The 27,180-nt window shown below is 33.9% G+C and overlaps 1 protein-coding gene across 3 annotated transcripts; it reads left to right on the top strand.

Annotated features, from left to right (window-relative positions):
• The first annotated feature begins 652 nt into the window (after window positions 1-652).
• Window positions 653-23,612, top strand: LOC105224463 (RYamide receptor). 3 transcript variants are annotated; one of them, XM_049457887.1, is made up of 10 exons: window positions 653-859; window positions 14,672-14,817; window positions 16,099-16,301; window positions 16,599-16,747; window positions 18,634-18,755; window positions 19,306-19,532; window positions 20,049-20,240; window positions 22,268-22,817; window positions 22,910-23,188; window positions 23,268-23,612. In XM_049457887.1, the coding sequence occupies exons 2-9, from the start codon at window positions 14,757-14,759 to the stop codon at window positions 22,912-22,914; spliced, it is 1,509 nt and encodes a 502-aa protein (XP_049313844.1). In that variant the 5' UTR covers window positions 653-859; window positions 14,672-14,756; the 3' UTR covers window positions 22,915-23,188; window positions 23,268-23,612. The 3 variants fall into 3 exon arrangements, with proteins under 3 accessions (XP_049313844.1, XP_011200848.2, XP_049313843.1); XM_011202546.4 differs by having other exon boundaries at window positions 653-1,267; XM_049457886.1 differs by having other exon boundaries at window positions 653-1,419.
• The last annotated feature ends 3,568 nt before the right edge of the window (window positions 23,613-27,180 follow it).

The raw sequence follows: 27,180 nt of genomic DNA, 5'->3' as shown, positions 1-27,180 counted from the left end.
AGTTATAAACCCCCATAATATTATTAAAAAACATTTATTTAAGAAATGAAAGGAAAAATCAAGGTCAGTTTAAAGAATAACACAAAACAGAAAAATCGCATTTTTGTGATTTTTTTTGTAATTTTTTTTGTGTAGATGGACTAATCGAAATTTTGATTTTTGATTAAAAAATCAAGTATTTTTGTGAAAAAAATTACAGAGAAATCGAAAAATCAAAATTCCTATTATTATTGCTATCTTATTCCATGGCTCATTACCTGAAAATATACATATAGTATATTTTTATGCAATTTACTGTTGACGTTTACAGCTGATTTCTCATTCTAATCGAAACAAAACTCTGTTAATTGGTCGACCCATACATCACAATTGATTAACAAGGTGCGCCAATACTCGATATTCTTGCCAAAAACTTTGATGTTATCTTCTTAAAACCAGTTTGCAACAACTGCTATCATAAAATCTTGGATGATATCAGATATATGTATGTATGTATATACAAGTATATGTATATGTGAACATAGATAAGCGGTGCTGGGTGAAAATCAGTGGGTGTGTAATTATAACGTGTTGTATACAGAATATGTTGTAGGTCTGAGCAGCAGCAGCAACTGCTGCCAAAAACACTGTTAGGCGAAATGGTCGAGCAAAGTGAAATTCAGTTGATAACGGATAGTCACGGTGTTAAGACGTTCTAACCAACCCAAAAGGCTGATAAAATTATACGAAAAAAATTTCAAAAAGTGAAACTGTTAGAAAAGCGTCAATAATGTTGGATAATGAACGTGACAATGGATTACGAATTAACAAAATGAAGGAGTAAAGGAGTAAAAAAATTTTAAAATTTATTAACAAAGATGTGAGTTAAAAAAGTTGAGGAAAACTAAAATAATTTAAAAAAGTAAATATTACAAAAAAGAAGTAATAAAAATAATAAATTTCATTAAAAAATTTTTAAACTAAGAAAAGTTACAAAATATACTAATCATTTCAAGCAAATTAACAATTTGCACGAAATTAAAAAAAAAAAATAATAAGAAATAAATAAAGTTTCACCAAATTTTAATCAAAACCAAATACAAACGAGTTAAACGTAGCAGTGCAGCATTTAACCGCGGTCGCGTTGCTTCGCCACACACCTTCTTGACAGCGCGTTCGGTGCAATTAATTTCTTCGCTTTACTGCGGTTGACGCTTTGACGCCACCTACTGTAATTGGATTATTGGATAATGGCGTTACAAACAAACATAAATGTCTAATTCTACCGGTGAGAATTCATGGTGGCCTGTGCACGTACATATCTAATGTGTAAAATTAATGGTTAATTGCCTTTGAACGTAAGCTTTACTGCTTCCGAAAGCGATTAAGTGAAGACAACAAAAATTAAAAGATTTTTATATGCGGAAATTACAAGCGCACGTAAGCTAATAAATAAAATTGTCATATGGCTATTAATATGCTAAGGGGATTGATAAATACAATATGATAACAATTAAAATTAAGAAAAGATTATTTCGCTTGCACCGAAGCTGTAATATAGTTCACTGTAACATTTCTTATAACATAAAAGGGTATAAAAAATTCTTTATCCTGATTAGAACGCTTAGTTTGTATGGCAGCTATATGCTATAGTTGTGCGATCGGAGAATTTTTTTCTGAAAATATAACGCTGATTTGGAAAATATTCTGTGCCAAATTTTGTGTAAATAACTTGTCAAATAAAAAAGTTTTCCATATAAAGCTTTGTGGTTTATCAATCAGTATGACAGCTATACAAAGGCTATAGTAGCCCAATATGAACAAATTCTTCGTAAAATGTGCTTATGTTTTATAAAAATAAAACATGCTCAAATAAAAAATTGTGTAAATTAAAGTGCAAGCCTATATTGAATATTTTCGCAAACTCTAAGCACAAAAAAAAAAAATCAGGTATAATATACATATCGTCACCTAAAATGCAAAACAACATATCATCAAAATAATCGAAATGAAGTTTTTTATTGCTTATGGTGCACTACAGCATATAAAATCAATGTAGCACAAAATTTTCAGCTTTCTGTGTCAAATTTAACCAATAAATAACCAATATATAACCAATATATAACCAATGTATAACCAATATATAACCAATATATAACCAATTTATAACCAGTATATAACCAATGTATAACCATTTTATAACCGAAACTTAATTTTTTTATATGAGTGGTTTCTTTTATATCGCTTTCCCTTAACCTGAAAACTTATAAAAAGTGTTGTTACGTTATTATGCATTTTAGGTGACGATATAAATATAGTATTAATTTTTCTGGAAAATTTTGTATGAAAGTTATTATTCATTATATGAGCTTATAAACTCATTATTAATAGCTTACCTCACCTTAAATCAGGAATATCCACTTTAAAGACAGGCATGAACATATCAAATGAGGCTAAGCAAAGATAAAAGCCAAAAATCGTAGATAATATACCATAAAGATTCACAGATACATATTAGTGGTTAGATTCAGTATTGTAGGCAAAGTAGGCGTGTTTATGGTGCTATAGATATCACTAAAGCTCTTTAAAGAAAGCATTATATTGATAGCGTATATTAATATCCCCCCATAAAAAATGAAATCATTTTTGTGATATAAATTTCAACGTAATATGTGGTGGTGAATTGGCTATTCTCACCCAAATTAATTGAGAACATTAATCATATCGATTCTTGGTGATACCCTCGCTTTTAAATTTAGTCCTAAATATCAACTTCTATACCGTAACGTCCTACTTTCCGGTACTGCCCATTTCATATACCAACTTATTCAAGGTGTGCCAAGGACACGTGTATCAAATACCATCAGAAATATTATATTTAGTATGCAGAATATCGACAACATGGTTAAATAGAGAGACGTACGCATGAACGAGCGGATAGATGGATATGTCTAAACCAATTAGTCCTGTCAATCAAAGGCATTTTGATATGTGCCAAGTTATTAACATATATATCGATAATTTGAGGTTGTTACTAACAACCGTTAGGTGAGACCTGAAAACGTGTTGAATGTAGCATTGTGTATACTAAAATAATCAATATAAATGCTACTTTATGAATGGCAAACACCGAAGGGGTTGGTAAACAGCTGTGGGACACCACTGCGTATGAGAAACATTAAATTAATAGCATCGCCATATTTCATGCATCAAGAATACATATTTATAATATAAAAAGAATGTCAAAAGCAAATATTTTTTTTTAATTTTTAAATATATTGCTATGCATAAATCTGGCATATTTTAAGTTCATAATGTGGACTTTGTTTGATATTTCATGTATTTTAAACAAAACAACGTGAACTTTGGCTGCATCGAAGCTTAAATATTCCTTATAGGTTGATTTCTTATAACATAAGGAGTTATCTAAAGTTTTTTATTAACAGCTATATGCTGTAGTGTTCCATTATAGGCGGTGAGCAGCTTCTTTCGGAGAAAAGGACGTGTGCTAAATCTCAGTTTGATATATGCATATATACAGACGGACAAACAGATAGGTTTTGAATTTTACATATAATTTGATAACTTTTTTTTTAATTTTTGAAATTTTTTTAAATAAAAAAAAATCCAAATATCACGATTACTAAATCTTAACTCAATAAATTTTTCTCATAACCTATTTAATACAAGGACCTCCCTTTGAAACGATTTCACTGTTGCTTTTTGGTATTTTCACATGTATTATTATCTCACTCGTGGCTGTGATTGATTATGTAATGAAATCATAAGGTAATAATGCTCAGCCACCGGTAGTGTCATTCGTAATATTCAAATTTTTCGCGAGATGCTTGCGGCTTAAGTTCTTTTTCTGCACGTGTGGCAAATCATATTCGCTTTTATATGTAATCACATCTGTATATAGTCATTCGTGTATTTAACTGTGTGTATGCACAGATATATAATTTCCGATTAGCGGTTTTCTCAAACACCTTAGGGTTTCTTATCTTCTGCATAATAGGCGTAAATTAATTTTCTGCAAAAGTGACTATGAAGGGAGATTAAGACGATTATTATGTAACAGCTTTGTAGCGAAACTTAGGCTTAAAATAATTTATGTAATCATTTATGTAAGTAAATATATAACTATATATAGTATATATGTATGTATATACATATTATGCATATAAATATTGTATATGTAGATCGCGTTTTTCTGCATTTTTATATTATCCTTTGTGATTTAACTGCACCATAAGTAATAGGGCGAACGACGATAAAGCTGCAAATTCGCTTGAATTTGAAAGGCGATTGGAAAGGAATTCGTGGAAGCGAAACAATTATGGGATTATTAACCAAAGCTAGTAAAAGGACTCTACCAGCTGCGTATTACAAGCGTAGTGAAAGCAAAACTTATTAAGTATACCCTTAAGATGTGTATTAGGTATCTTATTTTAGATAAATATTAAACAAAAGTAAAGAATGACAAAGTCTGCGCGAAATAAAAAATACAAATCTATACTATCTTCTTCTAAATATAAAACTGAGCCAAACAATGAACATATATCAACGATTAATCTAGTTTACCAAAAACTTGTTATAAAGCTCGGAGGGGAGGCTTCAGCGAATTTAGTTGTTTGCTGTTTCGACTGAATTCTTGGAGAGTTTCGGCATCATATAATAAACCTACTACTCGTCACCATTAATGATGCGTAGAATGATTCTTCTCACCTATGTGATTAAGCCTCCCTTTGCGACCTCTTGGTGTGAGGTTAGCATTGACACACGCTTTATGCACAAAAAATATAACGAAAATGTATTGAATCGATGCATAAGCAATATGGAAATCCTCTGGTATTTCTCTGAAGCCAATACCGTTTCTACAACTTTTTCGATGTCATCGACATTAACAGAGAGTTCCACAAGCGACATTTTCGATGATCTACGCTGAATGCTTTCCGCTGGTCGAATACTGCCCAAAAAAAAAAACTTTTGCAATACTTTCAACGATTTGCTTAAGGTTAAAAATATTAATTTTAAAATAAACGCGTTGCTCAATGTTTCCATGATAAAAATCTGCAGACAAACTTTTCACGTCGTACAGCTGCCAAAGAGGTACTAACTGATTCATGAAGATAAAAGCAACACGAACATTAAAAAAAAAATCTTGGAATGTTTTTTTGTCTTTTGGATAAAAAATGGACCAGTCCGGGTCAATTTTGATCAGGGGGTTTATATTAAAATCTACTATTTATAATGATATTATTCGGAAAATTACCCATTATTAATATTATTATAAGCTCATTAAGTAGTAAGTGTGGTTACCCGCCACATCGGTATGCAAATAAATGTCTGATGATCTCTAGATATCACTGTTTTCGATCTTTTGCGGGTTATTTATAAATAAAAGTGAAGCGTAGGGCTAATAAGGTTCGTAAAGGTTACAATTTAAATAAAAAATCTAACTTTCGACAGATATTTTGCTCAACAGTCAACATATGTTATAAATATATTATAAAGATTAAAGTCAAATAATACTATTTCAAAGTTCATATAGTATTAATATTTAAAAATTTTCAGTTTTTCGAAGTTAACATACCGACATATGATACTCCTCACTGTATTTACAAGATGACACAGGCTTTTCTTGGTAAAGCTTCACTCTTTAGTTTCAATTTTCAGATATTTTGTGTTTTAGAAATACAGAGTTGGGGATCATAGTTATTAAATGCTATACCAGCCTTTAGGCTCAAGTTCTGTTGAATTTGCTGTAGTTTGGAAAAATATCTAAGCTTTCAGAATTTTAAAGAAATTTTCGTAGAAATTTGTCTACCACAAACGCTTAAAGGCTTGGAAATGCATAAGAACTACCACTCACAAGCAATACAAACATACAATATTTCAAAGGCACATAAAATGTAAATGCACTGCATGTGCCGCCTACGCTTGCCTAATAGCGGTAGATAAATGATAATAACAATAATGAAGGGTTTCATGAAAAATTATTTGGAAATAATCGACAAAAATTGTAAGCGCTTTTACAAGTATTAAGGTTAACGTGTGCAATGAAGTTTTCCAAGTATAGTTTAATATACTGTATTTTTCTTTACATTTGATAAACATTACAAATATTATAAGCACTAAAAATGTTAAAAGAATTAAAAAAATATATATAAACCGACTTACCACAAAAAAACAAAACTGAATTTAACCTGAACTTCTTTAAACAAGTTTTATTTTTTCATTATCATTACTCATCTTCTGCCATAAATCAGATTATCCCGTTATAATAAACAAGCACACATACACACAAGGCTCATCACTTCCGTAAACATAATGTTTATATAAGTCAACGACTTAACGGATATGTAACTTTTCAAACTTTTCGTTGATGGTTCAAGTTCGGGCGGCGTGTGTATACATTTTGAATTTCCGTGAAAGTTGAGATGCACGCGACTTAATTGCAATTATGAAGAAAAAACAAGGCAAACGTTGTCATTGAGAAATGCCATTACCTCTTTATCGACTCAAACCCTAAATTTGATAAATTGGTAAGACAAATTATTTTTCTTTCAGCAAGTAAATCCCTAATGAGTTTTTGATAAATGGATAAAGCCAAATGAGGTTGGGCACTGTGTTGGTTATTTTCCATTCAGATAATGTAAAAGATAAATAACTGAGAAATAAGTAAGCAAGAGATAAGTTCGGGTGTCAACCAGAGGATTGGAAATCAAGTAAATAGTATAAATACACATATAGTACTGTATATAACTCATACTCTGAACGACATATTCGGCATAGGATTTGCTAGAAAAACAAAAATCATTATATGTAACTAGTATATGGGAGTTGGGGTGGTATCGGCCGGATTTTATCTATTTTTGTAAATACCACGTATCATTAACATGCCACCTACTAAAAATATTTTTGATTAAGGTACCTCACATACAATCAACAATCATATGATGTAAAGTTTACCGGTTGTTCGAAAGTTTTGATATTAATTATGTGCGTCTGGGTGAAGTTTTCGCCCAATTTTATTGATTTTATACCCAAAGATACACTGTTATGAGTAAAACATACTCTCTCATTTCATTGAGATTACTCACACACATTTTGTGCGATATTTGCAATATAAAGTCATCCGGAGGTTCGATAATCTTTACATTAGGTATATGGGGTCAATAGTTCCCGACCCGATTCAACAAATTTTTGATACACAGCTGTACTATCATCAGGAGAAGATAATCTTTAAACCTCAGTTGTGTATGCCATATATTTAAAGATATTTTAGGTCAAAAGTCAAGTTTAGATACTGGGGTCCACATATTTGGTAAATAGGGATTTGAGCAGTTTTGAATCGATTTGGACAAGTTTTTGTCATAAGGTGGCGTAATTCAAAGGAATTATTCGTGCAAAGTCTTACCCATTATATTAATTGCCTTTAGATTTGTATAGTGGAAAGTTAAAGATTAAACTGGAATTTGAAAATGTGCTATATAGACCGCCTCTTATTAATCCCTCTCATACCATCTCAGGTGTAAGGTTTTATGTTTCGGAAGTAATCAGGTATTGTTTTAGTTTTAGTAATTTTTAACAGTACTGTTATATGAGGAGTGGCTTTATCCTGAGCGAATTTGGTTACATATAGTTTAAGCGTTTGCGAGGCATCAACGGCAGGGCTCCATAGGCTGGCGGTTACATACAGCAGAAAAAAGCAAGCGTTGGTGGTGGGCGCTGATGCTAACGCCCGTCTTACGATTTGGACAGCTCCGACATTTATTCTATGTTATAAAACAGTCTAGTCACAGGTAATCGAGGTGAGGAACCTACATTAAAGGACCCACTTTCAGAAACATTCTGACATAACACTATATAAGTAGGTACATCTATTTCTCCATACTATACAGATACTTTTAGGCAAGAGACTTATATCGTGTGTATATAACTCACATGAGGAGCTTGAAAAAGGTGTGGCTGTATTTACGAATGTCCTTAATACAGCTCTTCACTACGCATGCCCTACGCTGAGACTCAAGAACAAAACGAAGCTGCCTTAATGGAACAAGCAGCTTGGGCCTCGCAGACGGAAAGTATGGGAATGTTTCAACCGGGCCAAACTAGCAGAAAGCGAGGACTGTTGGAATGAATATTAATATATTGAAAAGGACTACAAAAAGTGGAGAGTGAACGGACAACTGCGAGGACTCATTAGAAAACCTAGTCAGTGTGCACTTTCCAGCCTGTAAGGACGCGTTAAGTTCTAGCTATGAAAGAAGCAGTGAACAAATCTCGCGGTATGGATAGAATTAATCCAGCAATGTTCCATAATGCGCCCTGTCCATCTGTGCCGTGGTTAAAGGCCATTTTAGGAACATGTAGAGGCCACTTGGTCCCCGGATTATAAAGTAGATGCATGAGAACCTGCCAATCAAACTCCCGGATCTTTTGTTTTGATTGATTTTTGTTTTTTACAAGTGGAGCAGTTCGTGACAGAACAGATTAGAATTGAGAATTTGGCCGAAAGGTATCGAATCAGAGCATACCTTCCTGGCTAGCAACCTTCGCTTAGTCACCGTTTCTGCCAGCGCAATTCGACAGCAATCGTTTTCGCTTGATATTGTCGTAAGTTATCAAATTTTCTTCACCAGCAACATTTCGTTTAAGAAATGGATCGATTTCGTTGCTATTAAACGAAAACTGTGTCATCGAGGGCTTTTTGCATTCACTTATGCGACACCCATACATCGAACTTCATTTTGTAGCCAGCCTTATTAAATGGCTGCAAAGGGTTTTTGGGGTAATATTTAATCTTGAGCAACCGAAAAAATGCTTGCATGTTGTTCGAATTTTTTGAATTCCACTTTTCATCAGTATTTTCAATAATTGGATTTCCGGTTCGTAGTAGCGCATTTCTTGTTTACAGATGTGTATGTTATTGGATAAATAATATTTTTTTTACTGTAAATTATATTTGTTTTCTTTATATTGAAAGCTTTTAACTGCAAATAATATTTCATTCCTGGGAAATATGTAAATGTATTATACAAGCCATTAAGCATTTCTCTTGTGCAAAGGCTTTACGACATTGCATCTACCTATGGTGGCCCAGCTGTCTAGTAGTAGAACACAGGAGGAGACGGGAACTCCGACCCCCTTCCATTCAACTGATTGAGGCTATAGGATGTCTTTGCTTGCTAGCTCTTCAGCTTTACAATTTCCTGGGATTCCGCTGTGGCATGGCAGCCATATCAGTCTCATCACAAAGGCACTCGATGCCCTGAACGTACAATTAATGAGTTCAAGGCCAGTATCGCCGCTCTGCTATATGAATGGATGGTCACTTCTCAGAAGGAGACTGTACTCCGGAGCAGTAAATCTAGTGCTACCGTAATGAGTGCAACTTCGGCTTGGAAGAATTGCAATAGTCAGGAAGTCTGAAGATGGAATTAACAGAGAGCTTCTGACAGTAAACTCCTCCACCAATCTTTCCCCAAGCTTTGATCCACCCGTAAGAAGGCTCACTGCCCCTCTCCTCCAACTGCTTTTTCACGCTTCTTGGGAAGAGTTCGGTTTGGCGATTACATGATACAAGTGATCCGGTATAAAGTCAAAATGTGTGAGGATATCGGAGTCTTCAGACACGTGCTCTTTTAAGATAAAAGATTTTCTGAGTCTGATAGCAACTTTCGCAGGCATACACCTTTCGACGATGTCAGCGGGCACTATATGCAAGATGGCGCTAAGTGCTCTGGTTGAAGTGGACTTTGGTGCGCCAAAGATGTTGATAAAGGCCGCCCGTTGATCGCTCTTGAGTTTCTTTGCAAATGTAGTGGAATAAAGCCTGTATGTGGAATAAAGCCTGCTTGTATGTCGTAGCGCCAGAGGACCACTTTCGGTGAGAGACTCCACCTTTTGCTAATGGCTGCAGTATAAGGTAATCGATGTCTTTATTGCTCCCCCTTCAAATTCGGCTTGTATGGAAGCTTCCTTTCCAGGATGAGGTCTAGATATTTCACTGTTTCCGTCGGCTGCAGAAGGATATCTCACATTTGCGGCAGCGGTGCTACCGGAATTTTGAAACTTCTACTAAATTAAACCATCTCTCTTTTATTTGGGTTGATGGCCAATTTGTTACGACTCTGCGATACCTCTGCATTAGCTCACATACAACAATCGGGAACTTACCTTTGACCATAAGTGCTACATACATAGTCAGCATAGGCAATCACCCGGCAGCCGCGATTATCAAGTTTTTTTAAGCAGGTCGTTAACGATAAGGATCTATAGAATAGGAGATTAGACTCCACCTTGTGGGGCTTCCCTACTTTTCATCAAGCACATGCGTTGGCCCCTTCATACCCATATTAAGAATAACATATTTACTTCTTAAAACATATATTTTATATAAAATATTGTTAGTGAAAGCATATACGAGCTACATAATTACTTCCCTGTAAAAAGCTAGCATAAAGCATGTGACATAAGTTCCAGCCTTGAGCATTTTTAATCTGACATTTTTATTTGGAAACTATGTGAAACAACAAAGCATTCTAACCGTAGGCGGTAGAAGGGTACGTACCAACTAAATTTTGCGGAACAAAGGCTTGTGCTTACTAGTTGCTTTCGTCGCTTAGTAAAGTATAAACTTTTATAAATGGAAAAAATGTTAAAAGCTTGCAAACGAGTATGTCGTTTTTACATTTTCGTTCGAAATTCTCTTTCTTTTATATGCACTTACTCAGGGTTTGTGCTGTTGTGATAGTATTTCAAAACCTATCTGGCCATAAGTAAATACATATATAGGGTGTTTTTAGTTGTGCATATATAACTTTTCAAAGGATTAACTGTGAAACTAGTTGTCACAGTAAACATATGTACTGCATTTGAAATTTTTTATATCTTCATCGATGGATTTAAGGATGAGGGAGGAATATGAATGTGAAGAGCTTAGAGAAACAACTCAGATCTTTGAACAAAAGCAACACAGGCAATCTCATTAAGTTTTTTAGGAGTAGTGTGTATGGTGAGCAGACCAAAACGTTTCTACTTCTAGGCGAAAGACAACGTAGTAACTTTGTAAGGATCATCACAATGAACCTACTACTTTCAAGATCGAAGCTTCAGAAAATTGCAAAGCTAGATTCGGTGGAATGCAGAGTATTCGCGGAGGATGATGAAACGCTGGTAGGTTATATTTGCGAATGCCCAGATTTAAGCAGGTTAAGTTGGGATAGCTTCTACGTCTCCCTATACTCCAACTTAAGAGATATTGGCCAACTCCGATGGTAAAATATCAGGTTTTCACCAAACCCAATTAATTTTGTATTTTCATTTGAAGATGGAGTCAAATTTACTGTCGATAGGACAATACTAGATGCAAATAATTGTACACTTGTTGGAGTGTAATTAGTAGAAGTGTTGAAAGGTGCAAACTTAGCAGAAGAAATCATCACTTGTCATTTACAAACTGGAATTTATGCATTAAGCACCATCAACAAAGCAAATAAAACCAAAAAATTAACATTTTTATTCAATTTCCATTATTATTAAAAACATATTAAATTCTATTTCTAAGGAAACACCTTGTACTCTTTTAAATTGCACAACCCATACAAACTTCATTTTACTTGCTACTGTGCAGATATACTTAATTACATTTCTAGAACGCATTTAATTAAAATATGAGAACTAAAATTGGCTTTCATATGCATTAGCCAAAGCATATGCAAGTCATTACATCGCTGAGAGCCATTACAATTTTAAGTACATACCTAAGCATTTATAAAAGCTTATGCGTCTGCACGTAAACTTTCAAATTAAAACTCTAATCAAAAGCAATGACAAAGAGGAATTTAAATTTATTAAATGCACTCATTTGATTGTCTCTGTTATATTTACTGCGCAAATTATAAAAATGATTTCAAATTAACTGAAATATTTCAATTTAATAATACCTTCAAAGCAGATTGCGAAAAAAAATTTAGCACACTTTCAAAACAATTGCGAGTTCTGCAATTTTATTAAAGCATATCAAACAGCCTGGGGTGTTTGACGTTGTCAATGAATAAAATTAAATATTTATTAAGTGCGTCTACCATTTGGGTTTGGCCGAAGGAAGGAATATGCAAAAAACTCGAAAAAGTCGGATGATTTAAAAGCCGTGATCATAGGAATGGTTATTTGTGTAGAACGTTGTAGAATGGTCTGTTGTCAGCAGAGGTGGTGAATGTTGTGTCTGATCTAGTTGCGGAGCAGTGCGTTGATGTGAGGATTGCTGTGTGCCAGTGGTATGCTGGTGTTGAGGTATGCCGCAGATTGTTTGGATTGTATGGATGACATTATCGAAAAGTGCCGCTTTAAACCCCTGAAACAGTTGCTATGGGACTGCTTGCTGGAAATCATGGGCGCAATGAAAACGAAGTCAACAAAGGCGCTGAAGCTTATCCTTGATTGCTGGCCAATACGTATTCAAATGAAGTGTGGAGTAACACTTACGGTTAGCTGCCTCATAAATTAGAAATGATCAGATTTTAGAAATGTTTGTTTGGACCTCCGGCAGTTCTGGAACTTGAATTATTCTCTCCAGCAGCAGGTTGCAGAAGCCGCACGAAAAGGAATCGCTTTGTCTGAAACTTCGTTTGGTATCAAACGGCCCGGAGAGGTTCTTCCCGATCCTGACGAAGCTTTTTGTATTTCTCAACGTCAGTTTAGATTTTCCAGGTCTAAATCCATACCAATAAGGTCCACTCAGGTTGTTGACGGTGGGCTTTAATCTTTCACACAATAGGCTGGACAGAACCATACACGATGTTGAGGAGAATTATCCCACATTAGTTGGCGCCGATTGAGAGGGTCTTCTTTTTTGTAGATTGGGCAGGGCACATTTAAATTCCAATCGCTGGGCATGCTTTCGTCTGACTATATTCAGCAAAGAAGCTAATGCATGCTTCTTATCAGTTCTTCGCCGCCGTGTTTGAATAGCTCGGTCGGCAATCCATCTGTTTCCACCGCTTTGTTCTTCTTCAGACGGGTAATTGCTATTCGAACTTCCTCATGTTCGGGCAATGGAACATGCTGTAACCGACATGGCAACTATCACCACAAGGCAATATCTAATTAAGATTTCCCTTTTGTGAATTTATTTTAGACTCCACAAAGTCAGTTGAGAATGCTTTCAATTGTTAAATGCACAAATTTTAGGTTAACTCTTTGATGGGTGGGCCTATCACTTAAACCATTATCTTCAGCTCTGATTTTCTGAAGGGAAGGGAAAGGAGGGGATCACAGGAATCACAATTGACCTACTAATCAATGCATTGCCAACAACGATGAATAAATCTAAGTCAATAACACACGCACAGTAGACACAATGCAATCCTCATCTATTTAACTTAAGTCAATAACAAATCAAATGATCAATGATGCTGTCAAAAACAACCGTTAGGTAAGCGAAACTATCTCATGTTCGTTATATGCCAAAAGCACATACCTACATACATATAGCATTCGTGAGGTGAGCACTTCACTCCAGTAATTGGGAATGATTACAAGTGCGTGCTTGTGATTTTTCTTGGCATGACTTTGCAGAACTGAATATTGTGTTAAAATAACAGACTTTTCATGCACGGCTAAGTATTTGTGCTACTTCATTTTTAGGATAGATAAGATGGATTTATCTCATTGTAATAAATGAAATTTCTGTGAACGATTACGCAGAACTGCGATTTAATTATTTCGATTATTTGCAATAGAAAGCAATATATATCCATTCCTATGTATTTGCCATTGTTGTAAACTGAATTTAATGATTGTTTGTGCCTTGGTAAGCCGTTGTTTGTTGCACCTTACAACGAACATCAATCCAAATATGTTGGTAATTAATTGTTTAGCGAGGGAGAGCAACGATTAATAAGTTCCATTTGTGACTAATGGCCGGAATGTGTGCAAAGGTATGCTGGTTTCTGAGCGCAATCTGCGCGGGAGTAATTAGTTACATTACACTTCGACATGTAGGTATGTTTGATCACACAGTTAGTTACACAAATCGTTCAATTGTAGTTGAATACCATTGCCGCAGCCAAATGAGCCATGGACTGGTCAGCTGCTATGCAGTTGCTCGGCTTTATAATTTATCAAATTTGTACACTCGCTGAAGTGGAAGACATTTGAAGTAATTCTTTAGCTCAAGTACATCTTCCTACATTACTGCATTAGTGAGGAGAATTTACTGAATCTTAAATATTTGGTTATGTTTGGCAACTGCTGAAGTGAAGAGAGATTATGTTAACGCCGAATAAAGCATATTAATATACATAGAGAATTTATATGTATATACATATACATATATGTATGTATATGCACTTGAACTATATCTGAGACTAATCTAATTAAGTAGAGAGCCTTTTTAGGCTCTGTGAGAAATTCATTCACGGTTGTATGCTATAAGCATCTTCGATTTGCCATTTATCTGCTCGCTGCAACATACTTAGTGGGTCGAATTCGAAATTTTTTAATTTGAAATTTCAGTTATTTGCAAATAAATTAATATGTATAGAATAGTTTCATCTTAAAAAAATTAGTCGCTAATATAATTGGTTTATATAAAACATGGATTAAAACAATTTATCTTAAAAATATTAAATTATTACATATTTTTAATTAAATCAAATTATTCTTCAAAACTATTTTACAGATAAAAGTTCGTATCACTGACTGAAAAAATAAAAAATTACGAAATTTTTTAAAGACTTCTTCGTAACAACTTGACTTATAGCACCATGGATGAATTTCCCGTCTTACAAATACCTGATGATGAAGTACTCGAGGAGGAGGAATTCGGTAAGTTAACTTTGAATAATAATTATACATTCCACTATATATGTATGTATATATGTATATAACTCGAAATTTTATTTATATAATAAGACCAAAGAAAGAATGATTCTGCTGGTGATGGAATATGTCTTTAGATCACTGAATAAGTGAAATCACCTTAAGTTTAATACAGTCAAACCAAATATAAAATCGAACTCAGGTGGAGGGTATTGATAGTGAAAACTTACTAATAAGAACTTAAAGCAGTGGCTAACTTAATTTACCATCCGATCAAATTTGACCCAGACTGATAATAAATAGCCCACAATATATACCTGATTTATAGTATATAGAAGTAGTCACATTAACATCGTGAACAGTTCGATTCAATTTTGATCAGATGATATTTATCGCTGCAATTTAACCAAATATAAAATCGAACTCAGGTGGTGGGTAATGGTAATGGAAATTTATTAATAAGAACTTAAAGCAGTGGCTAACTTAATTTACCATCAGATCAAAGTTGACCCGGACTGAAAAATATAGCCCTCAAAATAGGCTCCTTGAAAGCCAACACAAGTGTACCAACGCTTAATATTATATAATTTTTCATACACTTAATATACTAAAAGTCTCATTACCATCAGATCAAAGTTGACCCGGACTGAAAAATATAGCCCTCAAAATAGGCTCCTTGAAAGCCAACACAAGTGTACCAACGCTTAATAAAATGTTTCATTTACTTGTTATAAATTTCATTTACTTTATTAAAAGTCTGGGTCAAATTTGATCAGTTAGTATGTAAAAGATTATAAATTGTTTAATCGACTTATTTATCGATTAACTAAATATTTTACTTGATATATTTTGTTTTTAAACTGTGAGACACATAAGTACTCTTCTAGAAAGTCTAAATATTATTCTAAATGATAATCCTTGTTATCTTGGCTTTTTTTTTGAATCGATATTTCATTAATTTACTAACCAAAAAGCCATCCTTCTCGTTAAGAAGGTATAAAACAGGGATAAAAAGAACTAAATTTAGAAGCTTTTATAAAAAAAACCACTTACCGTACTCAAAACTTTTTCGGTCATAAATCCATCAGCTCGATTTCGGTGATCTTGGATTAAATAGTCCTTAGAATCTACTGAAATACTCGTTCGAAGTATATCGCTTAAGCAATGAATTTCCAAAATGTTCTATGTTATTTTCACACTATATTTGCATTAGCTTGTTTTCCTTATTAATAAATTTAAAAGTAATAATATCGTATCTTTTTTTTTAATTTCTTATATTAATTGCAGAACGTCTATACTCCGCTCCTATTGAAATTGTCATAATACTCTCCATATTTTACGGCGGCATCAGCATTTTGGCAATCATTGGCAACTCATTAGTCATTTGGGTGGTAATAACGGCCCGACAAATGCGTACGGTCACCAATACATACATAGCAAACTTGGCTGTTGCCGATGTCATCATTGGACTCTTTTGTATACCGTTTCAGGTGAGTACATGGAGCAATTAAACACATGCATGACTACATACATATGTCCGAGAAGTAACTTTGAGCAAGGTTAGAGTACAGTTGAGGAAGCATAATATTTGCTTAGTCATGCAAGCGAAGCCAATTCGAACTATGCTTCTGAATATATAGGGTGCTCTTTTAGATTTATAATTTTGTTTTGAGAAGTTGAAGGTTATTATTCTAAAGGAAATCGATATTCCACCGATATTTACAGACTATAAAAGCAATGTTAAATATTCTATTTTATATAAATTAATATAATTTAAATCTTTTCAGTTTCAAGCAGCTCTTTTACAGCGTTGGAACTTACCCTGGTTTATGTGTGCCTTTTGTCCTTTCGTGCAAACGTTGAGCGTAAATGTTTCCGTTTTTACATTGACCGCCATTGCGATTGATCGACATCGTGCTATCATCAATCCTTTAAGGTAAGAAATTGGGAAAAGGGGTTTCCTCGCGTAAAAAACACCATATTAACAACAACTTTTTTATATAAACAATGAACTATTTTATTAGAATTTTTATTGTTACAAACATACACTAATAACAAAGAAATGGATGGAAAATTATTTTAAACTGGGCATTGTGCTGCCATTTTCGGTGACCCCTCGAAAAAAAGATTGACATTGGCATGATAACTCCTTACAGGATCATCTGAAGTGAAAAAATACGTGTTTTAGTTAAAACCGTAACTTAGAATTTGGACGAAGGCAAAAAAACTGAAATTTGGATATTTACAAAAAAGATTAAAATTTCACGACATTTTTTTTTTTAAATTGTTGTAACCGAAAAAAGATTCTTCCAAGCCTTAAAAAATTATACCTCAAAGGCATAACTGTTTTGTTCTATAACTGTCTGTCATTTCGAAGGTTTCATACCACCATTCTCAAGGTAACACTCGTCCTTATTGGAAAAAAATTGTAAAGCTTCATTTCCCACCAAGCTTCTACCAAATCACTATCGATGTATATGCACTGCCCTTGCCCTGAGGTGTGCAATTCTTCTCATAACACCCTTCTGAGCTTTTGCTTCCTTCAGACGGTCCAATTATTGAATGTACAGATTTGAATCAATAGTTTGACCACAAAAGAGCAGCTCATGGTATATTCCCTGCCAATTAAGCCAGACACATAGCAACGTCTGCGCCGGCTCGACGCTATTCAGCCATGACAGTTTGCCTATGACATTGGAATCAGTTATTCACTTTTCAAGTCGATTGACTTTTTCTGAATTAATATTTAGTAGGCGATACTCGTATAGTTTATGTGGAAAAGAATTTATGGTCTGAACAGAAATTAATATACCAATCATTAATACAAATGATTTCGTTTCGTGTTTGGCCAAAAAATCACGCTTCTTACCGAAAATATTCCAAAATGTTTGAGCTTATCCATGAGAGGTGTTGAGGTTACAGGTATCTGCCCACATTCTGATGCTAACACAACGATTTTCAAGCACTGTTTCTTTAATTTTTCTGATGCTGTCATTGACAGAATTCATTTTTTTTCTATGCTAAAAATGAACAGTTAAACTTCTCGAGAACGTTAACAAATAACTGCCAAGCAGTCATTAATTAGAGAACTTCATATAAACATAGTAAAAGGTCTTACCAATCTAGGAAAAGTTTTTTTGTTAATGAGGTTTACACATGAGCACTTTATATGGACAAGTCCGGGTTAAATGTGATCACATAATGTACTTTAAAATGTCTTCGTCGTATGCTCATGACTGTTATAAATTTCATGGTTTACTTTCAGTGTATAAAAACCTTATTTACTAAAAGATAGATATGAAGTCCATAGCATTAAAATCCTCATTTCTACCGTTGAAGTGAGTAGCATCATATTCTTTTATTTCATTTTCTTTAGACACCTTCTTTATTGCTTGAGTTGTCCATTATATGTAGTCTCAAAGAATTTTAATCGATTTAAAATGAGTTTAAAGTGATTTTATTTTGTTATTTAGATTATATAAATTTTAAAATAATAAAATGTTTGATTTCTTTTCTGCTTCGGAAAACACTTTTTTAATCTTTCTTCTACGCTGCGAAATTTGAATATTATATTAAAATATTTACAGTGGACTTTTACTTTAATATAAATGCTAATTTTGATAGATTTCTTCCATTTAATTTAATATCATCATACCTCATCATTCAACTTTATGCTAAAAATTCTAAAAAAATTTATTTGGATAAAAAAACTGTTAAACGAATTCCGAACAGAAAAACAAAAACTTTTAAAACATTTTATTAAGTTTTCGCGTCACAAGTGTTTAGCTTTTTCATTTTTTCTATCTACTATTCTACTTGCAGAGCACGTCCTTCGAAATATATTTCAAAATTTATTCTGCTTGGCATTTGGTTATCAGCATTCATATTCGCTAGCCCAATAGCTGTGGCATTTCGCGTGGAAGTGATGCATGAACGTTACAGAGGTAAGTTGGAAATAGTTATAGGTATATATATTGTATATAGATCTGTTTAGTATATATGTATATGTTGATATATCGTCACCTAATATGCAAAATAGCATAACATCACTTTTCATAAGTTTACAGGTGATGGAAAACGGTACAGTAGAAACCACTTACATTAAGAAAAATTGAGTTTTGGTTATAAAGTGATTCTATATTGATTATACATTGGTTATATATATAGGTTATACATTGGTTGTATATTGGTTATATATAAGTTATACATTGGTTATATATTGGTTATATATAAGTTATACATTGGTTATATCTGACAGTGACAGCTGAAAATTTTATGCTTATAATATGTAATATGATGTAGTGAATCGTAAGCAATAAAAACTCAATATTGATTTGTTTGATTATAAGTTGTTTTGCATTTTAAGTGATGATATGTACGTATGTATATACATATATTAAAAGAAATATACGAAACTTTTTTGTTTATTTGTAATATGTATCAACATTTTGCACTTTCTCTATAAATCGTTTACACAAATTTCCATCAATGAAGAGGACGGTGTCATCTACAATGTGACACGACCATTCTGCACGAATGTCAATCTCTCGGACGAACAGCTAAAGGCTTACCGTTATGCGCTTGTTATCGTACAATACTGTGTGCCCTGCTGTGTCATCTCCTTCGTCTATGTACAAATGGCTGTGAAACTGTGGCTGACGGAAACACCGGGCAACGCCGAGGATACAAGAGACATGGCGTTAATGCGAAACAAGAAGAAAGTGAGTTGAACAATAATTAAAATCACGATTTGCTCTTGTACGTCTTTACTATAGTCATGTATTTGTGCATTGAGCGGTTTCTGTGGCTTGCGGATAGATATCTGAATGTTGACTAGGAGGAAACGTAACCTCTAATTAAGCTGTTTATGCGCAATACACAAATACCTGTGCGGCGTTGTGGTGGCAAAGCTCCGCTCCTAATTATGCTATTTTTCTAAGAATTCGCCTTCGGCTAAGCAAACAATAGTTCATAAGCAGCAACTGGCTATTTCTTGCTCAATTACAACACTCTTTTTGCGTCTTTTGTTTACTTTGACATGAAAAATTGCTGATATCTAAGTGTAATTAAGTGCGTATATCTTATTCTGCGCTTGACAATAAAAAGAGTCACATAATATGTATCTGTTTCTTCATTTATTATACTTGTACATATATGTATGTGTACGAATAACTCTTATTTCTTCTGTTTATATAATAATGCCATTTCTTATAAATATCACATATCTCTTTTATCAGGTCATAAAAATGCTCATTGTTGTTGTGATTGTGTTCGGCATCTGCTGGCTACCCTTGCAGTTATATAATGTGCTGTATGTGACTATACCAGAAATTAATGAATACCATTTTATCAGCATAATATGGTTTTGCTGCGATTGGCTGGCGATGAGCAATAGCTGCTACAATCCCTTCATTTATGGCATTTACAATGTGAGTATCATGAGCGCATATACATATATTATAGTTGTATGTTTATATAATTTTATAGCAAATTTGTGGTATTGGTTGTGGTTTAAGATGAAAGCAAGAAAAATCGTTAACAGCGACTGCATCGTGGTTGGAATGCGCTTCACTAATAAAAAAATTCTAGACGGTTTGTATGGCGGCTATACGTCATAGTGGTCCGATCTAAAAAAAAAAAAAAATAGATGTTATAGTGTTAGTTAGTTAAAGTCACAGATTTTTCTTTCTATATATTACAAATTTTGTGGCACACTGAATATACCCATTTCAGGTTATAATAAAATAAATTTTGAAGTAAAACTTCCGAAACTTCCGAAATTCCCATAATTGTTTTATATTTGTTGAAACTTGCATCGGTAGCTATGACAACAGTAAATATGGATACTACAAGCTTGTATATTTTATTCTAGAAAATATATCTGTAATCACAACATACTCGCCAAGTGTAACTTTTAAGACAAACATACGATAATTTAAAGCAACATCTCTAAGTTACTCGTATAACCATTGTTTGAAAATTATTCAGTTGCGCTTAGAAATATATACAATATCCACGTAATTTACGAAATTGAGTGCTAATATTCAATGGTATTGAAACTTTTAGCAACGGCATACAATCGCAGCATTTAATTCGCAGAACTCTTAAGCCAACACGCTGGCAACCATGGCGTATACGCAACATTCAGCCTCATCGTGGTAATAATATTGCACGTCATGCGATTTGAGCATTAGAGCTGCCATTTTAGGCAACCTATTTGCATGAGCACACAATTCTGTATACCTAGCAATTTCGCTGTAAGCAATTAACACTGCGCGGCATGGCTTCTTAAGCTACACTGAAGCAGGTGTTGTAGTATAGCGGATATAAAGGTATTTTCATGTTGGAAAATCGCACCATTTCATTATTAATTGAAGGTGAAAAACCGTGAAAGGTTCCGGCTTGCAAATGCGCTGAGTTGAAAATCTAAAAATAATTAGGAAGTGTTTCGCAATGCCTGTCGACCTAAAGTCGTTAAAGTAGTAATTGCAAACCCATGACAAAAGTTGTGATGTGAAAGGGCTTAGAGTCTAAATCCGTGCGTCAGCTGTGCAGAGCTATGACTATGCATATTTCCGAAATTAAATTTTAATTAAAGTAGAAAGTACGTGAAGGTAGATAACATTTCCGTCGCCATATTGCGCATTATATTATATATATTTTCCCGTAGTTCCATTATATTGCCTTAGTAGAAAATTTATAGGGGAAGAATGTAGAAAGGATTTATTTTGAAAGATATTATTAAATTTTCATTTTCTACAAATAGTTGCCAATATACGCACGCACATATTTTTCATGAATAATTGCGAATATTCGACGAAACGGTGAATGAATTGCGAGCACATTTAGTAGCTGATTAATTTTTAATGGGGCTAGGAGAAAATCTGTACTGATTGCATTAAGGGGTTACCGTTAAAAAATAGCCTTTTTTCAAAAATTTTTTTCTCATATAAGAAATAAAATATTTTATTAGCATTTTTTAGTGCTACAAACTTACACTATTAACATAGAAATTCTGAAATTAAAAAAAAAAAAATTAAACTCGGCCATTATGACATTTCCGGTTACCCCTCCAAAAAAACTGCAACCGCGTTGGCAGGATAACTCCTTACAGGATCATATAAAGTGAAAAAAATCCGGTTTTACCCAACTGCAACACTAACCTTCTTATGGTGTAAGCTAACACGTTTCTTCAAGATAGTATCAGTTTTAAATACTCTCAAGTTTTAGACAAAAGATCAACTCATCTTGCCATCCTCATTATATATACATATATGTATCTGTATTCATCTCAATTACAAACTACCGTTATGTGAACAAATTAATATATGTACACTTTTTTCTTTCATTCTTTTCTTCCGAAATTCGGAAAGCGTACAAAAATTTGCTTATCACACAATTTCATTTATAACTCTTTTCATTTCATCTTTCTCGCATTGTTACCTCTAAATTGCAGGAGAAATTTAAACGCGAATTCAATAAACGTTTCAATTTGTGCTTTTGCAAATTTCGCACCAACAACGATGCCCACGAGCGCACCTTGTCTATGCATACGAGAGCCACCTCGCTGCGCTCGAACTTTGCCAACTCGTCAATGCGTATACGTAACAATTTATATGCCGAAGCGGCTGCTGGACAACACAAACCAGATATATACTACACATATCGTTATGCCAATATGCGATCGAGTCGGAATGGCAGTAATGCGTCAGCGCACAATAATATTGCTATGCCTCGTAAAACAATGCAAACGTATGACTACAGCAAAACTAATACCGAGTTGCATAACGCTGTTGCTGCTGCTGCGGCCAATGGTCAAAGTGTGCCGCAATGGCGTCGCAACAACTTCAAGCCACTGTATCCGGATGTCATTGAATGTGAAGATGACTTGGACACGCTGATGCACTCGACACCTACATCAGAGGAGCCGAATTCCAGCTCGGCGGGCAGTAATAAGGTGAATATGAGTGCCGGACCGGGTTTCATATTCAAAACCACAGGGAAAAGTAAGTGCCGCAGCATGCGTGTACAACTGGAGATACACATTTTTGGTTACTCTGTATTTTTGTTTTGTTTTTCCTTTTCGTTTCCCCTCCAGGATAGCTGGGAGCATTGCCATGCTAACACAGTTACGCAGAAACCATGTTCAATTGTGCAGTGGAAATGGACCCAAGCAACAATTAAGCGTACGGCACGCACATTTGGGCAACGGCAAGTCAGGGTCTTCGGCTTATTTGACCTAAGCTCCTGCTGGGAATGCATGTGCTCTGTGCCCATTTTGGCTATTGTTGCTGTAAATTTGCCGATTTTGACAATAAACTCCCAGTATCGAAGTGTGTCGCATATGCGACCGCCAGTCTTGACTCGTGCAAGCAATGTAAATATCAGTTTCGTTCTTAAAAGTGAATTATAAATGTTCGTTTGTAATGTCAAGATGTTCGTTTCTAAATTTACAGAACCACCCAAACAAAGTCTGATGCGTAGTAATCGTAACGTCTGCCATGTTACTGATGAACCCGCTGGGGCTTTTAAGCAGCGATTAGAAATTTTGCAGAATTTATAAGCAATTACTAATGATTCATGTCGTGCTATTCTACTAGTACAATAGTTGAATTTCAAGTTTATATGCATAACATACATACATATCTATATGTGGTTTTGTGTGTGTTTTCAAATCGGATTTGTTATTTCAAAAATGACAAGTGTTATTTGAGTTAAAACAATTTTCAAGTGTGATAATACCAATTAGAATTCTCAAAGTAAAATAAAAAAATTTAATCTAAATTAAAACTTAAACAAAATATTTATTAATATTGATGCATATTTTGAATGGCACAGAAAAGGTAAGTAAAAATTATTAATTTATTGAGTTTATAAAGTTAATCAAGTCTTCAAGTTTTAAGGCAATTGCATTAAAAAAAATTGAGTCAATTTTTTGATTAATTTTTTTTTTCAGAAAATCTTAAAATTATTATGGAATTTTTAATCCCAAATGACGATTCAAAAAAAAAAGATATTTATCGCAAAAATTGGATTAAAAATATATTTTCCATATTTTTATTTAATTTATTTTTAATATTTTTTAATAATTTAATTTCAATATTTTATAAGAAAATTAATTAATGAGATCCAATAGAAAAATAATTTTTAATCCGAAATTTCCTTTGAAAAAAAAAAAAAATAAAATTAATTATAATTACGAGATAAATAATTAAGTAAATATTTTTATTTGAACTAATATTTCGTTGCATTCGCCTACTTCATGTTGTACCAGTTTGGTAATCTTTTGAAAGGGTAAGTTTATTTCCAATTTGAAAAGTCGAAAAAGTCTTTTCGTATTTTGTCAATAGTTGTCGTTGCAGTCGTATATCTCCAGTGCTACCAATCACATTGTGTCATACCATATAGTGTTGGAAAGGCTTAAGCCTCATTTAACCAAAAACTAAATAAATTCGGGAAAGTTGAAAAAAAAGTTACAGTTGCTCAAAAAAAGAGTGAATATATTGAAGAAATTCGCTTTATGTTATGTATACATAAAGGAACAAAAAAGGAAATAATGCTACGCAGACACCCACGAAATTTGTGAAGTTTACGGAGATGACTCTATATCAGTTTGAGTACCACAAAAAAAAAATTAAGTTGAAGTTTGATTAGAAATACGAAAAGATTTTTTCGACTACCCAACAATATTTAACATAGCTTAGCTATAGAGTCCGTTTTAATGATTTTGGTGGATAATTGGGTATGAAATGCGTTTTTGCTCGACTCGTCCCGATAAAGCTGAAGTTTTATCAAAAAGATTATCGAAAACAAGTCTCTTTGGAAATATTTGACCGTGTGAACTTCGAAACCATATTCATGGAGATTACATGTAACTGTGAATGAGACATGGGTTTATGAGTTTGACAACCAAGTAAGTCAACAGTCACCGGTATGGAAAGAAAAAAAAAAACGAGTTGAAACCAAAAAACCCACTTCGAAAATCAAGGTGATGCTAATTGTTTTTCGAGATTCGTGATTTGGTGCATCATGAATTCGTTCCAGAAGGACAGACAGTCAATAAGGAGTTATATTTGGCCGTAATGTGTCATTTGTGTGAGAAATAGACAAAATGTACCTTTCAATTTGATCACAGTAGTATGTCTAAGTATATACTTTATAGTTACCTAAATGGTAGGCGTGTTTGATACCTACGTCGCGTTTGACTAAGTATAAACTTAAAAGGAAATATTTCTGCATTATTAAAAACACATATTTTCTACTGAAATTATTAAAGAGCTTTTAATAGCATGCGCTCTGAAGGCAAAAGGTATCATTAAATACGCATAAAGTTATATTTAAATATTGCCATTACTTAATTTTCACGAACATTTTGTATTGTAATTGGTTAGAGTTCACTGTCATGTCACTTCAAGCGCCATAAATAGCGCGCTGACAAGTAAAAATTTCAACGCTGTCACTACTATTTGTAACGGAAGACTGATTGACGGAGGCGAGAAAAATGAATGGGAGAAGGTGGACAGCATTGCCGTCTGTGTATTAAGCGTTTTTAATTACCTGCGATAAAAGTCGCTTTTGACTGATGAGGATTTAATAGTGAGGATTACTTGCTTGAATTTATTGATGTCAAATTTGTCATAATAATTTAGCATTTAACTAAATTTTAACTTAAATTAATCTTGATCGACTTTAGCCTGTAATGTTATATAAATTTTTCTTATTACGATTTATATGTGCAACTGCTCGTTTAACGTGGTACAAGTATTGTTAGGTATCATGGTTAATTGTACCCACAAGTATTTATGAGAAATTTTTTGATGTTTGGAAATAGCGTTGAGGTATTATACCATCTGATCAAATTTGGCCCGGACTGACAAAAAAAAAAAAAAAACATTTTTTACCACTCCTGGGTGGTAAGCAAATTAAATCATGTACATATGTATTATTTTTATTTACCAACTATGGAGTATATGCTGTCCCATTCGGCTGAGGGTTGGGCATTCGTATATATAATGTTTCAACGTCTCGCAACTGCTCTGTATTCCGTCGAATCCACGTTTACAGTTTTCTGGAGATAGAACCCTAGTCTCTAAACGCTATACCAGAAATAGAACACTACCCCAAAGTGTCCCAAGACCTGAGCTGTTCCTTGGGGCCTTTGTTTCAAGCAACAGTTGAATGATCTGCAATAGAATAGGGGCTTTATGTTCCCAGCTTGGCTGTTCACAAGAAGCTTTCGCGACTTGCTGGTTAAATCAGAAGTCCACTTGGCCCTACCTGTTATTTCCACTTTTTCAACCTGAAATATTGAATTCTAGTTATTTAGTTTTAAGCTACCTTACCTTGTTTATGGATGACTATAAAAAAAACCCGTTCCTGTTCTTATTTCAACCTTCGATGCGTCGGCGAATATGTTGATTTCGGCGTTGGAACTGTCGATCACCGTAGCGACCTTTATTCGAAGTTGTTTTTGCGAAACATTCGGGTCTTTCAGTGTGAGTCCAGCATTGACGCCTTTCATAGCTAGAACATTAACTAGAATGTGTTCGTATTTTCAAGTACTGTTATTTTAACTATTTTACTATTATTGTCTCTAACAGAGGTGGCTATATGACTCGCATGTTTTCAATTGATTTCACGATTTTCGCTGAAAGTTTTGCGTAACTCAAAAGGTAGTCGAAAAAGTCTTTTCGTATTTCTTACCAAACTTCAACTTATTTTTTTGAATAGCTGTAATCTTTTTTCAACTTCCCCGAATTTAATTTAGCTTAAGTTTCACTTTTCCAACACTATATAACATGGCACAATGTGATTGGAAGCACTGGAGATATACGACTGTATCTATTGACAAACTATCAAACACACACTAACAGACATATGGAGACTTACTTGACTTTACAGGAACATGAAAAAAATCTATCTAGAAAAGAAATTTCATCGATCGCAGTTTACTTAGACTAGTCCGGGTTATAACTGATCAGATATATAGTAATCGAGAGCATCTACTTTGAAGGCAACAACACTAATGTTTATGATCATGCCACTCCTTCAACACACCCCGCATATGTGCTCTGTATGATGAATAGATATTTATTTCGATATCAGAATGTACATAATCGAAAATTAACTGCGCCTCTCTTGAAGGCATTAATATCAATTTATACGTAATACCCTGTGGGTTTTAAGACGTTTAGACAACTTTATAACATGCTTTATACTCATGTTCTCCTGTGTATGGTAGAATAGCTCATTAGCTGTCAAGTGATGAATGATGTTGCGTAGGCATCTTGAGCTCATACCTATATTCGTATGGGCACTTTAACGGAAGTACACAGTAGAGCCAAACGCAAGCAAATATTGAACATATAA

This window comes from Bactrocera dorsalis, chromosome 5, assembly GCF_023373825.1.
Source record: "Bactrocera dorsalis isolate Fly_Bdor chromosome 5, ASM2337382v1, whole genome shotgun sequence".
Classification (NCBI taxonomy): Eukaryota; Metazoa; Arthropoda; class Insecta; order Diptera; family Tephritidae; genus Bactrocera; species Bactrocera dorsalis.
The sequence above is the reverse complement of the archived record's forward strand: the minus strand, read 5'-3'. Positions and strand labels throughout refer to the sequence as shown.